Source organism: Muntiacus reevesi, chromosome 8, assembly GCF_963930625.1.
Source record: "Muntiacus reevesi chromosome 8, mMunRee1.1, whole genome shotgun sequence".
NCBI lineage: Eukaryota > Metazoa > Chordata > Mammalia > Artiodactyla > Cervidae > Muntiacus > Muntiacus reevesi.
In genome coordinates this window covers 18,899,193-18,913,236 of record NC_089256.1, presented here as the reverse complement: position 1 = coordinate 18,913,236, position 14,044 = coordinate 18,899,193, and the positions used below count along the sequence as shown (strand labels likewise).

The 14,044-nt window shown below is 41.2% G+C and overlaps 1 protein-coding gene across 3 annotated transcripts in view; it reads left to right on the top strand.

The window, feature by feature from the left end:
* The window catches only part of ATP2C1 (ATPase secretory pathway Ca2+ transporting 1), a 152,524-nt gene that overhangs the window by 24,125 nt on the left and 114,355 nt on the right, over positions 1–14,044 (top strand). The window contains exons 1-2 of one of the 3 annotated variants that reach the window (XM_065942786.1): positions 2,459–2,587; positions 2,855–3,033. The exons of 1 other annotated variant lie outside the window; for it this stretch is intronic. In XM_065942786.1, the coding sequence (XP_065798858.1) occupies positions 3,028–3,033 (6 nt within the window). In that variant the 5' untranslated portion in view covers positions 2,459–2,587; positions 2,855–3,027. Of the gene's footprint in view, positions 1–2,458; positions 2,588–2,854; positions 3,034–14,044 lie in introns of those variants that run through there. One more of the 3 variants, XM_065942787.1, reaches the window with a different exon arrangement.

The window sequence follows — 14,044 nt, the reverse complement described above, 5'->3', positions numbered from 1 at the left end:
TCTCAAGAGTCTTCTCCAACACCACAGTTCAAAAGCATCAATTCTTCTGCATTCAGGTTTCTTGATAGTCCAACTCTCACATCCATACATGACCACTGGAAAAACCATAGCCTTGACTAGACAGACCTGTGTTGACAAAGTAATGTCTCTGCTTTTTAACACGCTGTCTAGGTTGGTCATAACTTTCCCTCCAAGGAGTAAGCGTCTTTTAAATTCATGCTGCAATCACCATCTGCAGTGATTTTGGAGCCCAGAAGAATATAGTCAGCCACTGTTTCCACTGTTTCCCCATCTATTTGCCATGAAGTGATGGGACCAGATGCCATGATCTTAGTTTTCTGAATGTTGAGCTTTAGGCTAATTTTTTCACTTTCATCAACAGGCTCTTTAGTTCTTCTTCACTTTCTGCCATAAAGGTGGTGTCATCTGCATAACTGAGGTATTGATATTTCTCCAGGAAATCTTGATTCCAGCTTGTGATTCCTCTAGCCCAGCATTTCTCATGATGTACTCTGCATATAAGTTAAATAAGCAGGGTGACAATATATAACCTTGACGTACTCCTTTTCCTATTTGGAACCAGTCTGTTGTTCCATGTCTAGTTCTAACTGTTGTTTCCTGACCACAGGTTTCTCAAGAGGCAGGTCAGGTGGTCTGGTATGCCCATCTCTTTCAGAATTTTCCACAGTGTGTTGTGATCCCCACAGTCAAAGGCTTTGGCATAGTGGACAATGTTGGTATTAATCAGGTTTTTTTGTCTTGGCAATACGGATAATGGCTTTCACAATTGAGACAACCAGAGTAAAATTCCATTGTAAGTTACTTTAGATATAAACCATGGAGTGATAAATCTATGAGGGAGGTATTAAGTAGGAATTCAGTGTCAGTGCAGGAGTATTGCAGTTTACAACAGATAACTGTGAAAACTTGGCTTAGAAAAAATTTTCTCCATTAAATCAAAGCAATTTAATGGAGAATTACCCTCTATTTTGTAAGATCATATGTTAATAACAAATAATGTCTATACCTGTGCATTACCTACTTTAGCTATTTTTTTTAATGTGATGCTGTGCTGTCAAGGTTCACAGTAACAATCATTCCAAATTGAGTAAAACATTGAGCAAGAGATAGAACTTTCATTGTTGTACCAATCATAATCTTACATGTATCAGCCCTAAACAAACAAAAATCACTAAGCATAAAAGCCAAAGATGGCTATATATACAGTGTGATTTTAGGGTTTCACTTAAGAAATTTTAAAGTGACCTCATGGAATCAAACCGTGATGTTTCTTCAATCTATAAAGCTGCCCAGAATTTTTGATCCTAGACTAGTTGCACTTATCCTGGGGCCAGACAGAATAGGAAACTCTGTCCCTTTGTTTATTTTGATGCTGAACGTGTGGTAAGAGAGCACATTAGGCTATGTTACAGGACCTGAGGGGTAAGGGGCAAAATTTTCAACAGGCCTAAGAGTAGATGAAGAAAAACACCTCTAAGCATATAAGCAAAGATGTATCTTTTGCCATATCCTGAGTTCTTTGCAGGATGCGCTGGAACTCATCAGGTACAGACCTGCCCTCTAGTGGATTTGGGTGCGAGAGGATTTAGGTTCAACCTCTGCTATGTCAGATTAGACACAACCGTCCATCAAAACTAACTTGATGGGGGTCTAGGTTAGGTGCTGAGCAAGGGGAAATTTCAAGTGCCAAAAGAGGCTGAAGGTAACGCCGGTTCCTCAGCTTCCATCTGGGAGCGCGAGGCTTTCAGCTGTTCTAGCCTTTCCGGTTGCACACTGGAACCGATGATCTCGGCTCCCTCTGCCCGAGTGCGCTGAGGCTGAACCCATCGGGATGGAACTTTGAAACGTGGCCCTGCGGGGATCTGCCCCACGGTCAGCGCAGAGCAGCCGTGACAGGCCCGCAAACAAGGCTGCGGGTCCCCGCGTCGCCCGCCCAGATTGTGACGGCCGCCCGGCGGGAGGGGCTCCCCGCCTCATAGTCCGGGCGCTCAAACATCTCGCGGGCCGCGAACATGGCTGCGCCTGCCCGCTCGGACCGACCCCGCGGCTGTCTCCTGAGGAGTGGCAGGCGCGGGGGAGCGGGTGGCTCTTCCACACTTGAGCCCGGCAGGTGCGTGGAAAGGCCGAGCACGTCTCTGGGGTAGGATAGGGGCGACAGCAGGGGAGACGGGATCGGAGCGGGCGCCCCTAGCCGCAGTCCCCTACGAACCGGCAACCGGGCCTCCGCTCACTTCCGCCGTCCCCGCCCGGGCGTGCTAGTGCGCCTGCGCCCGCGCCCCTCACGGCGGAAGTGGTGGCGACAAAGCTCGGTCCGCGGGCGCCCGGGAGTGTGGGGCGGACCCGGGGTGCGGGGCGCGCCGGGGCGGCGGGCGGCGGGGAGGGCGGAGCCCAGGAGGCGGAGGCGGGAGCAGGCCAGCACGGCCGCATCGAGCCCGGGCCGGCTCGAGACTGGTCTCCTCACCTGCTCCCCTTCCCGCCCCGCCCGCCCTCCCGGTCACCGCCCTCACGCCGGGAGAGGCGCCCGTACGGCGCCGCCGCTCGGCAAGCCGCTCCCGCGAGCTTGCGGGTGAGTCCCCCGCAGCCCAGAGAGGGGGCTGGGGCTTTGCGGGGGGGGCTCCCGGATTACCCACTGTCCCCCAGTTTCCAGAAACTTCTAGTTCCGGGGGGGCGTCCAGAGTTCCCGGCTGGGGGCGTCTCCGGGGCGCTGCCCGGCCGGCGTGAGTTGGGGGATGCGGGCGGCCAGGGCGCGGGCGCGGGGCCTGGAGCTCCTGGGGCGGTGGGCGGCGGTCCCTCCCCGCCCCCGTCAGCGCTGCTTCTCCGGTTTCTCTTGCAGATGCTGCTGCTAGGGGTGGTGGGCGCAGCCGCGGGCCGCGTGGCCGGGAGCGGGGGTGACGGCCTGGGATTCCGGGGGCTTCTCTTGTTCTCCTCCTCTCCTTCTTCCCAGTGTGGCCGCGGCTGACACTAAAGACTTTGTAGCCATCAACCCAAGTGCAGTTTCGATGGAAGATGAAGGTAAAGGCCCCCCGGCAGGCGGGTTGCAGCGCGGAGTTGAGGGTGTGGTGGTTGGCTTTTAAGTTGTCTTTCTCCACGTTTTTGGTTCTGATTTTATTTTTTTCCTTCAATTGTGAAGTGTCCAACGAATTGCTTTCCTGAGGTATCTAGCTTGTATTTTCGTAACATAGGGCGTTTTGGGAATTAAGATTCTGTTGGTGACTGAGCTTGATAATGCTTTCCCGAGGAACCTGCTTTCTTTAGCTTGGGGTTTGGAAGGGAAGTTTTCATTTCAGATGGCATCTCTGCTGTTTCCATAGCTCTCAGAGAGGAATCACTCCAGGGGAGGTGGAGATGGGAAGGGAAGGCTCTGCACTGCATCCCTCTGTATTTGCCTTTATTTAACTGGATTCATTTATAAGAAAGAAAACAATTTTTTTAATTAAGTTCAGTTTTGGGGGAAAAAATTCAGTGTTTTTCAGTTAACAAAAATCAACTCTGACTTTAGCTAAATATTATGAAGTGATTTCCTTTCTTAAAAGTTCCTGCTCATTTCAAAACATGCCTTAGGAGGTTGACAGCGGAACCTGTCCGTCCACTGGACGCTGCAAATACACCGGATTATCATTCACATGTTACTCGATTCCTTTGGCATTATAAAGTATTTAATTCTTTCATACACAGCAGTGTTTTTTTTTTTTTTTTAATCGTTGAACAACCCTGAATAAATGTTGTTTTTTCCCTCTTGAAAGAACCACACTATTCTTTGGACTGACTTGTGTGTGATCATTCCCCCCTCCCCCTTTTTTTTAAAGTGGGGCTGCAAGATGCTATGAAAGATGTTTACAGATCACATTTTGTCCTCATGTATCTTTGGTTTTTTAAATCTGCACCTGGTACAGAGGAGCTGCAGTTGGGCTTTCTGGCTGCTTTCTAATTTGTTTTTCCATTGTTGAAAACATAAGGTTGATTGTACTAAGTAGGACTAGTTATTTTAAAATAGACATTTCTTATATGTGATAATCTGTTTTGTTGTCTGAGACCCCTGGGATGTGAGGGAAATATGACAAAAGGCATGATTGTCTTGCTTAATTTTACTCTGGATGTATAATTAGTGGAAGACATTTTCTGAAATGCTAATGTAAATAACTGCAGAAGAAAGCAGTAATTTTTGCTGGTAGTATGGAAAATCATTTTCCTGAATTTTTTTCTTCCTTGTCTGTATTAATAGTTTTAAGGAAGGCAGATCTTTTCCTTACAAGAGACAAAGAATATTAAATGCATTCATATACCTGTTTGTTGGTAGTTGCATCTTAAATAACATGTGAAGCTTGATCTTCTGCTTTTAGAATGTTACCAGATTTAAGAGTTTAGTCTAAAGTCAGTGGATTGTTACATGTTGCTTTTCTGTTTCTTGTGCTCATGAAAAGGAGTATGATTCATAAAGCTGATTCTCATTGTCTGTTGGGGTGGGAGGGAGTGGTTGTGAGATGGGATGAGGTGGGAGGGAGTGGTTGTGCCTTGGAAGCATGGTGTACACTTGTGGCTGACTGAGTCTTGGTACTTTATGGTTAAATAATGATTTGGCCTCATAGTAAAAGATTATTCAATTCTTAAAAACTGATGGGGGTTTCTGCCTCATAATAATTGAGGCCATTTTTGTCAGTTTTTCATTCCCATAGTACTGTTTTTTCCATTTTCTTAAACATTTTTAAGAACTTGTATATAGCCTAGAAGTTTTCAAAACCGATTGGCCATTTTGAAATACATAGATCGCTTTCCTTTTTATAGACAGTGTTCTCGTTCAGATAAGATACATTAGCATCTTATGGGTGTGAAACAAATGGATTGGAATTGTACCTTAACTACTAAAAGTTGTGTGACTTTTAAGTAAATTCATCTTGCTGAGCCCCTGTGGAAACATCTATAAATGGGATTGATAATATTTAGCTTACATATTTAGGAGAGTTAAATGAGAAACCCTGTATAAATTCTCTTGGGAGAGAGAAAGGCTAGCCTTGAAGATGTGCACTGTGGAACCAGACAACTTGATTTGAATGCTGGATCTCCACTTACCATCATGTGGCCTTGTGTACATTAATAAAACTGGTTTTGTTTTGGTTTCTTTATCTGTGAAATAAAGATATTGATAGAGTTTACCTAGGTGATGCAGTGATAGAGAATCTACCTGCCAGTGCAGAAGATGCAGGAGACATCAGTTCGATCCCTGGTAGGGTAGATGCCGTGGAGTTGGAAATGGCAACCCACTCCCGTATTCTTTCCTGGAAAATCCCATGGACAGAGGAGCCTGTAAGGCTACAGTTCATGGGGTCTCAAAGAGTCAAACATGACTGAGCAACTGAGCATACACACACACACACACCATGTGAGTAGCATTTAGGTTGTTAGTGTTTAGAAAAAGTATGTGGCATACAGTAGTGCTCAATAAATGTTAATTGTAAGTAGCCTTGCCTAGTGTTTACATAGTAATGTTGTTATAATATTGAATATTGAAAGGGGGTACAGTAGTGGCCAGAATGCTCTGTATGAAGTTGTTATTATTAATTACGGAATGGGTAGAGTTAAGGGCAGAACTTTCTTTAGTGTTAAGGCCCTAAGCCCATAGAGAAAAATTGGAGCTCTGCCAACAAACCAGGGGACTGTGTAAAAAGAGACAGGCTTAGATTTGAATCCTGACAGGTAATTTTTTTCCTCTCCTAAAAGTCTCATGAGTTACTCAGTTTCTAAAGCTTTCTTAGCTGCTAAGTTTTTCCATCTGTAAATGGGCTAAAAATGCCTCTTTTTGGAAGGTGAGTGTAAGGAGAGAATGAAGCCTGGTATGTAAAGTGCCCAGGAGGGTGGCTGACACACAGCCTGCCGCGTGTCTGGGTGATTGCTTGCTGCTGTTCCCCAGAAGCAGGCTCCTCTAATTGGTGTGTAGGTAAGTTGCACCTACCTCCAGGTGCACGCAGGATGGAATTGCCAGTGTTCCCGGGGGCAGGGGCCTGGAGGTCCTAGGGCGTGTGCCATGTCTCCACCTTCATCTCTTTGACTCCTTTCAGCCACGGTGCTCATTTCTTTCCGTACTTCAGTTTTGATTCTTCTGGACCTTTCTCCCACTTTATCGGCAAACCTTGACCGGTTTTTAGTCTTAGCCTCCAGGATGAATACTCCAGTCAGTCACTGGAAGTATCTGAAGTGTTAGTTTCCTGGAATTTCAGGGACTGGTCCTACACTTCCATTCGTGGGTTAGGATTTTATCCACATCCTAGATCAAAGCAGATAGCACGTAGAAATTGAAGATGCACAAATAAATGGCTCTTTTTTTTTATTTTTAAAAAATTTATCATTTGGATGTTTAAAAGGATGATTTATTAGAAAAGCTATTTCTAGCTGGATAATTTTGCAAATCCTTCTCAATAATGGATTTTTTTCTTTGGAACAAATCTGATCTTTTCCATAGAAAAAGCCACTATAAATTTAATACACATGAAACTATTTAACATAACCTTAAATATAGAGATTAATAACCTTCAAGATTTTAGGACACGCTTAATTTAAGGTTAGATGGGCTAGTCCATCTAGAATAAATTCATTCGAGCTTTTTGGATAGCATTTGAAAATGATAGTATGTTTCTTTGCACTTTTAAAAATAGTTTCTTATTCAAGTTCAAATTGTTAATCATTGGAAATGTGTTAAGAAAAGATTGTGTTAGGAGTTGGAGGAACTGTAAGGAAAAAGGGATGAGAAGCCATGTTAATTGAATTTCTTTAACAGGAAATAGAAAACCAGTTTGTAAAAATATTTTATATCTTTAGCTGTGGAAAATAATTTATTATGTTTGCCATTTTGTTAATAAAATAATTTTAAATAGTATTTCTAGAAAAGAGTTGAAACTAAAAGAGATTATGTGGTGGCATTTTATAAACTGTAGTAATTTAACCCAGAGTTAGGATACTACAGAAAATATTGGTAAAATGTAGGCTTCTGACAGTTCAACCCTAAAGACATGATTTGTCTTAATGTTTTTATTATTCATTTAATGTCAACAGAATTCAGCTCTGTTAACTGAAGCAAAATCAATCAAAATAGTCTAGGGAATATTCCCCTTGAACCTCAAGGCTGATTTTCTTTTGTGATCTTGGTTAACCATAATCTGTTTAAATTTCATAATCAAGTTTAAATTTTGTTTTAAAGCAGGAAGGAATACCTTGGTGGTGGTTTAGTCGCTAAGTCATGTCTGACTCTTTGCGACCCCTTGCATGGACTATAGCCTGCCAGGCTTCTCTGTCCATGGGATTCTCCAGGCAAGAATACTGGAGTGGGTTGCCATTTCCTTCTCGAGGGGATCTTCCCAACCCAGGAATCAAACCCAGGTCTCTTGCATTGTAGGCAGATTCTTTACCAACTGAGCTACAAGGGAAGCTTTAAGAACACCTTAGCTTGATGGTAAAATTAGCTGGGATAATTTTAAATTATACTGTTGTTACATGTAACATCTTAAAGATCTCTTTATACGTTCAAAAGCTCTTCCTACCTTTGTTAAAAGACAGATTTTCTTTATAGTAATTTCAGGCATCAGTTGCGACAAGATTATTTTTACAGTTTTCATGTGGACAAGCGTTGGTAAAAGACAGTAAAGTAAAAACTTGTTGGGGGAACGCTTGGTTAATGCCTTTGTTTCCTGCAGGAAAAGATTTCTTGAAAAAAAAAAAAGGCCTTCAGTGCAATTTCCTCTTGAATTTATATGGCTGGTATTTATATGCATTGGTTAATATGTCTTCCAACTTTAAGGTTTTAAGTTAATATTCGCAAAGGTATACATCTTAGAACTAGTCTTTTCTCAGTATCTGGGGATTGGTTCCAGGAACCCAACAGATATCAAAATCTGAGGATGCTGAAGTCCATGATCCAGAATGGTGTCATAATTTACATATGGCCTGTGTACATGCTCCCTTACACTTTAGGTTATCTCTAGACTGCTTAAAATACCTAATGCAGTCTAAATGCTCTGTAAATACCTGTAGAAACAATGCAAATAGTTGCTAGCATGCAACAAATTCAAGTTTTGCTTTGTGAAGCTTTCTGGATTTTTTTTTTTTTTGGATCTACAGTTGGTTGAATCTGCCATACAGAACCTGTGGATAAGGCGAGTTGACTGTACAAGGCAATTACTCAAATTGTGTTCAATTAGGTTAGTTTAGGCTAAGCTTATTGGATACATTTAGGGAGAAATGGAATGAAATGTTACAAGGCTATACATAGTAGGTTAAGGAAAGAGAAAGACAGTAACAGCAGGGGTCAGAAGCATCACTTTAAGATGGTTCCTAACTGGGCATCTAATTCAACTTTCTGCATCTGGTATTAGAGAGTGTATGAATAAGATTATGTCTTTAATATTCCTGTTAATGGTAATTTCTTAAGGGAGGTCTTTTGGCTTGGCTTTTGATCATTTCATGATGACACAGACCTAAACTTGTATCCCCCATGAGGAAATAATAGCAATTTAGCACAATTCAGAAAACTCTTGAGACATTTCAATGGATCCTTGTAGAAAGTATTTTCATTTGTTTATTTACTTGCATAAAACAAATAATCTGATAAAGTTGGATTAGCAGTAGGACCCTGACACTGAATATATTTACTACCTGTACTGGTGTTTAATGTTCAACCCTTTACAGGAAAACTCAGAATAATGAGGCAGAAATATTTAGGATGTTACCCATAATACTTTTGTTGATCATTGTTTTGTTTTGTTTTTTAACTGTGAAGTATAAATTAAAACTTGTGATTAGGTTGTGAATTTCAGGTACTGAATTTAAAGTTATCTTGATTGTGATGTCTTAAAGTCACAGCAAATAAAGCATTTCTTAAGAACCATTAATATAATGAAGTTCTATTCTCTGCATAGAATAGAGATCAACTTTAAAACAGATTGTGGATTTTTATGTCACCTCAGAGCCTTTCATTTGCAGTATAAATAAATTAACATTTTGGTGCTGTATATCATGTTATGAATGTGTTATATGTGTCTTTATTGAATATATGTAGTTATTTCACTAGATTTGTTTGATTGTCTGTTTTAGAGTTTCCCTAGTGGAATGTTTGCTGCACCTACCTCTGCGTTTATGCATTGGGAGGGGCAGAAATGCTAGTTGATTCAGGCTTTCTTTGGGACTCTTATTTCACTTCCCTCTTGAGTGTCAGTTCTATATTCGCTTGGAACAGACAAAAGTGATTCATGGCACAAGTGCCAGGAATAGCATTCGAGCCGCTTTTTAATGGCAGGTCAACTAATATGTCAGTATCCTTTTCTTAATGCTTATCAGAACTGCTGTTTAATGTGATGGGATGTTAAATTTCCGTTTCCTTTCCCACTCCAAAAAAAAGAGGATGTGGTGTTTGCTGACCACTCTTAATGTCTGCCAGTCCTGACCCTAGAGGTTGGTATTCTGTTATGGTATCTAGATGTGTACCCTTAATTCCTTTGAAGGATCAAGAGGTGAGTTTCTTCCGATTTCTACTGGTAGTAGAAAGGAGGGGAATTGGCCATCACATTAGAGTGATGTAAATGGGGGGTAGGGATGGATGAGAGAGACATTTAAAGAAGCAGAACTTGGACAGTATCCCAATACTAGGGAATGCTGGGGAGGGTTAAGTCAGAAGTGACTACAGCTGTAGAACCAGTGCAAGTGGGTGAGTGGAGGTGCTGCTGACTGGCTGGAGGAGTTGGCTGATGTGGGGGCCAGCCAGAGGGATGGTGTTGAAGGTCACATTGTATGTGGAAAGAAGTTTGTTTTAAAATTGAACATCACTTGGGCTAGAAGACCGGGGTTCAAGCAAGCTCTTAAGGACAACAAAGATCTTCAGCTGTCCCTCATTCATTTTGAACAGGGTCTGGCATATAGCTCTTGTCCATTGAATGAAAGTACTGGCTTCTTCACTCTAACTCAGTAGTGCTCAGCTGGGGGCAGTTTTGCCCTCCATGGGACATTTCGCAGCATTTAGAGAGGTTTTTATTGGTTACAGCTGTGGGAGGATGCTTTTGCCGTGCAGTGGATAGAGGCCAGTGATTCTGGTACACATCCTGTGATTTACAAGACAGTCCCAGTCCCTACCGGAACAGATAATTACCTGGCCCCAGATGTCAGTGTTTCTGAGATTGAGAAACATCGTTCTAGCCAAAGGCAAGGAAGGTAACTCCTCCCAGCCTCGATATCCTCACTCGTGAAATAGTGATGACTCTACCTCGGGCTTGTTGGGATCCAGTAGGGCAGGTGTGTAAGTCCCTGGTATGAAAAAGCTGCTCGAGAAATACAAATTCCCTTTACCTTGGTTGGTAAATAGACTTGAGGACGTTACTTTTGGCATTGATCTTTCTTCAAATTTCAAGGCTTCACATATTTTTCTGGGAGATGAGTGGGATGCCTAGCAAAGTACAGCAGCTTTTATTATCTTAATGCTTTTCTCGTAGTTTCTTCAAATTATGTTGTTTTTGACTCTGTTGGCTTGGGGTTTGAGTATTTCATGATTTGTTTCTATTAGTAGGCAAAATGTTAAAATCAGGATTAAAAATATTTACTTATTAAAAATTTTTACTAATCATCTAGATTAAATTAATTATTTCATTAGCTTTCAGAAAGTCTACTCTTTGAAAGCAGTATTAGTGTTCTTTGAAATTAAGATTGAAGTGTTGTGAGTTATTGTTTCAGAAAATGCCAGGCCTCTTGTCTGTGATGTCCTTTTCCTTTTTATCCATTTACACAATTTCAAGTAGCTTCCTCTCAGAAGTCAGCTATTTCTTTCAGATCCTTATTTAGGTTTGGATAGGTGACTTTCATTTGCTTGTCAGGTACCTTTTTATTCTCTTTTGTTAAGTGTGGACATTACCACCAGCTCATCCACTCATGTTTGGGACAGGAAACGTGTATTTTCTGTTATAATGCAAGGGACCATTCTAATCATATGCTCACTGTGTTTATTGTTTCGTTAAATGTATATAGTTGTGTGGCATTGTCATTTTTGAGGACTCTTTTACTGGTATTTCTGTAGGAAAAAAATAGTTCCGTTTTCGAATACTTTAATTTTCCCATCTGTTACAAGAGATTAATGAAGTAAAGATGATTTTGTGGTAGCAAAGTAATTCTCATTCAACTCAAATCTTAAGATTCAAAGTTGGTAGCTTTTGATGCTATTGTATCTGACCACAAATTGCAGAAAGGGCTTTTACAGCTCCCTGCTGTACCTGTAGTCATTTGTCGGGTAAGTACAGAGTGTGAAGAAGGCTGCAGTCATGTCTTTGATTTCATAAGTGATTGGTTTGCCATAGCCTATAAAATTAAGTTCATCAATTAACTACTGTGTGAAATGAATGCCATTGGCCTAGGAAGAAGGAGGAGAAGGAATCTACCACTTGTTTGTATGGTTGAAGTACTGGCTACTCTAGATTTCAAGGAAAGTGATTCCTTTAACAAAAGAGGACTGCAGTCTTTTTAAAAATTCTGTTATTACTGGTAAAATAATTGTTGTTAGCTGAAGGCTTTAAAAAACGGCAGTTGGATGTTTAATAATGTGTATTTTTTCTTCGTAATGTAATAATTCAATTGTAATTAATACCTTCCTCGTGTGAGGAGGTACTTTGAAACTGCAAGCATCCTGAATCTCTTCATACTTTTCACAGGCCACTTTTTGCCTCTGTTGGAGGCTTTTACTGGCAGCAGTTAATACTGTGGTGATTACTTAATGATGATTTTTTCTGTTTCTTTTGTCAGAGAGGAAGAAAACTTTAACCTTCTAGGTTTTTCTGGCTGGTCTAAGAATTAGAATGGCATGAGACAGATTAACAGGAGAAAATCAAATTTTAATTTGTATATACAGGAACCCCACATTGATGAGAGTCAGAGCCTGCGTATATATGAGAGGTTCAAAGACAGGAAGGTAAAATGCCATTCTGAGCTAAGGAATGGGGTTAGGGGACTGGGGCTTCCAAGGACAAGAGGATCATGTTTGGTAATTAGATATTTGATTTGCTGTATTGATAGGGCAACTTAATCTCTGGTTGTAACTCTTTTTCTGGGTAAAATCCCTAGTTCAGGTTCTGTAGTAGGTTGTCAAGGGGCGGGCAGTAGTTTCCCTTGAGCATACCAGATCTCTTTTGACTTTAGCTCAAAAAAACCCACATGCCAAAGTGGTATATCTGAACTCCTGTACCCTCATTCTTTCTATATCTGTTAATTGCAGTTCTGTGTTAAGGAAGAATTGATCTTTTCCCTCCATTTACTAATTGCCCAGTTATTTATTTACATGGATCTGTGGATATTTGTTTTTACCATATGCGTTAAAACGTAGTGCTTTGTTGCTCAAATCATTCCAGCTTTGGTTATTGAGAACAGTTACAAATTTGCCTGCTGTGTCCTTTCTGCAATGCATCCATGATTTTGTGAGTACTGATTCACTTTCTGATACCACAGTGTGTTCTAGGTACATCTCATGTTTTACCTGTTTGCCACAGCCATGGAATCAGACCATTTTTTCAAAGAAGGCAGATTCATTTTATTGGAGATTGGTATCTAGAAACCAAGATCCGGGTGCCAGCTGTGCTCAGTACTGTGGGGATGTTCCTGTTTCTAGGTCCTCTCAGTAGACAGAGCTAGCACATACCTGTTTGGAGAAGGCGGTGGCACCCCACTCCAGGACTCCTGCCTGGAAAATTCCACGGACGGAGGAGCCTGGTGGGCTCCAGTCCATGGGGTCGTGGAGAGTCGGACACGACTGAGAGACTTCACTTTCACTCTTCACTTTCATGCATTGGAGAAGGAAATGGCAACCCACTCCAGTGTTCGTGCATGGAGAATCCCAGGGACTGGGGAGCCTGGTGGGCTGCCGTCTGTGGGGTCGCACAGAATCAGACACGACTGAAGCGACTTAGCAGCAGCAGCAGCCTTTTATTCCTGGCTGCCTTTAAAATACCTGGCTTTTCGCAATTTTAATATAAAGTGTCTTGGAGAACGTCTTTTTGCATTGAGGTAATTAGGTGTTCTCTTAGTTTCATGGACTTACATATATCTGGTTCCTTCTCCAGGCTTGGGAAGTTCTCAGCTATTATTTCTTCAAATAAACTCTGTTCCCTTCTCCCTCTCTTCTCGTGGGATACCTATTATCCTAATGTTGCCCTTACTGAAAGATTCTGATAGCTCTTACAGAATTTCCCTTTTTTTTTTTTTTAAAGTACCTTATTTCTCTTTCCTCTTCTACTTGTATCATTTCTAGGTTTCTGTCTTCAAGTTGGCTAATTCTCTCTTCCATATGGTCTGCTCTATTTCCAGTGTTTTAGAATTCATTCTTCATCTTGTTTATTGAGTTGTTCTTCAGCTCCAGAATTTCTATTTGTTTCCTGTTTAGAGTTTTAGTCTCTTTGATAAAGTGTTCCTTCTGTTCATTAATTTTATTCTTGAGCTCATTGAACTGCTTTGATTTTTCTCATAGCTTGTTGGTGTGTTGGGCAGAATCACCTTTTGTTTCATTGTGTAACTCTCTACTGGTTGTAGATTGAAGGGGAGAGGCAAAGGTAGCTTTTCACTCTGATGTCTGAGAAATACATTTTTAAACTACAGTACAGCATTTTTCGTAGGTTTACTGTACACAGTCTAAATCTGTTTTCCAAAGTTCCTTAGGCAAGTTCTTTTCTTCCATACATACTTTCGTGCAGTTGTGTTACACATTTGCAATAAAATTAGGTTTGTTTATTAACTGTTTGTATTCTCTTTTAGTTTCTTTTTACATCTTGTTTGATTTTTAATTTTTTAAAATCTTTTAAAGTAAATGGTGATTTTATCCCTCCTCTATTTATATGTAATGAAGATATGTTCATAAAAAGGACTGGATTTGATTAGAATTAGGTACAGCTGTAGTGTGCTTTGGCTCATAGCAGTTTATTTGAAACGAATTGTGCTCTGGAAATAATTACCTTGGCTTGCTCATCTGGTTTCTTAGTTACAGCTCTCATTTCTGTATCTTCTCACTTGGGAAATT